The sequence below is a fragment of the Crocuta crocuta genome, unplaced genomic scaffold (assembly GCF_008692635.1).
Source record: "Crocuta crocuta isolate KB4526 unplaced genomic scaffold, BGI_CrCroc_1.0 scaffold225, whole genome shotgun sequence".
Classification (NCBI taxonomy): Eukaryota; Metazoa; Chordata; class Mammalia; order Carnivora; family Hyaenidae; genus Crocuta; species Crocuta crocuta.
This window is the reverse complement of record NW_027530408.1, coordinates 770,756-771,466: the sequence shown is the minus strand read 5'-3', so window position 1 is coordinate 771,466 and position 711 is coordinate 770,756. Positions and strand designations below refer to the sequence as shown.

The 711-nt window shown below is 49.9% G+C and overlaps 1 protein-coding gene across 1 annotated transcript in view; it reads left to right on the top strand.

The window, feature by feature from the left end:
• The first annotated feature begins 455 nt into the window (after positions 1–455).
• LOC144233595 (docking protein 2-like) overlaps positions 456–711 on the top strand; it is a 4,510-nt gene continuing 4,254 nt past the window's right edge. The window contains exon 1 of the mRNA XM_077766574.1: positions 456–607. Coding sequence (XP_077622700.1) covers positions 545–607 — 63 coding nt within the window. The 5' untranslated portion in view covers positions 456–544. The remainder of the gene's footprint in view (positions 608–711) is intronic.

Genomic DNA, 711 nt, shown 5'->3' with positions numbered 1-711 from the left:
CTCATTTTTAAATTAGGGACTTAGGCTGGCTGATTTCTAAGTTCTCTTCCAACTATGTCATGCTGAACATCCAGCCTGTGTGTGTGAGGGGCTTTTGCTACTGGTTTTACTATTGAACTTGGTTCTGGGTCTCTTTGTTGCTATAGGTCAGCCCTTCCTTGTTTGGTGTGACTCCTCGGCCAGCTTCCGTACCTGAGTTGTTGCTGGCTGAAAAGCTGGAAATTGCCTTTTAGAAATTATCTTACTCAATGAAAATGCAGGAAGCTTGTGCATGAAACTCACTCGGCAAACACACACACACATACACACATACAGAGAGAGAGAGAGAGAGAGAGAGAGAGCGCGAGCAAGAGAGCAAGAGCAAGAAACCACAGGGCCTATCGGTTTGGGTTTGTCATCATCGAGCAGACAAGAACATTGCAGAAAACTCTAGGCAGAGAGGAAATGAACTTGAGAGAAGGGGGAACCCACGGCAGGGAGGAGGGAAAGAGGGCGGGCGTGGAAGGAGAGAACTGAAGTGCAGAGGCACCGTCATGGTGAGAAGATGGAAGAAGTGGCAGTGAAGCAGGGCCCCCTGTATCTTCTGCAGCAGCAGACTTTTGGAAAGGTAAGGGCAAGGCTGGGCCGGGACTGGGCAGAGGGGCTGGGAGGACTGCTGGAAATTCCTGGGATGAGAGGGAGCCCCCAAATGTTTCAAACCCCATTTGTGAA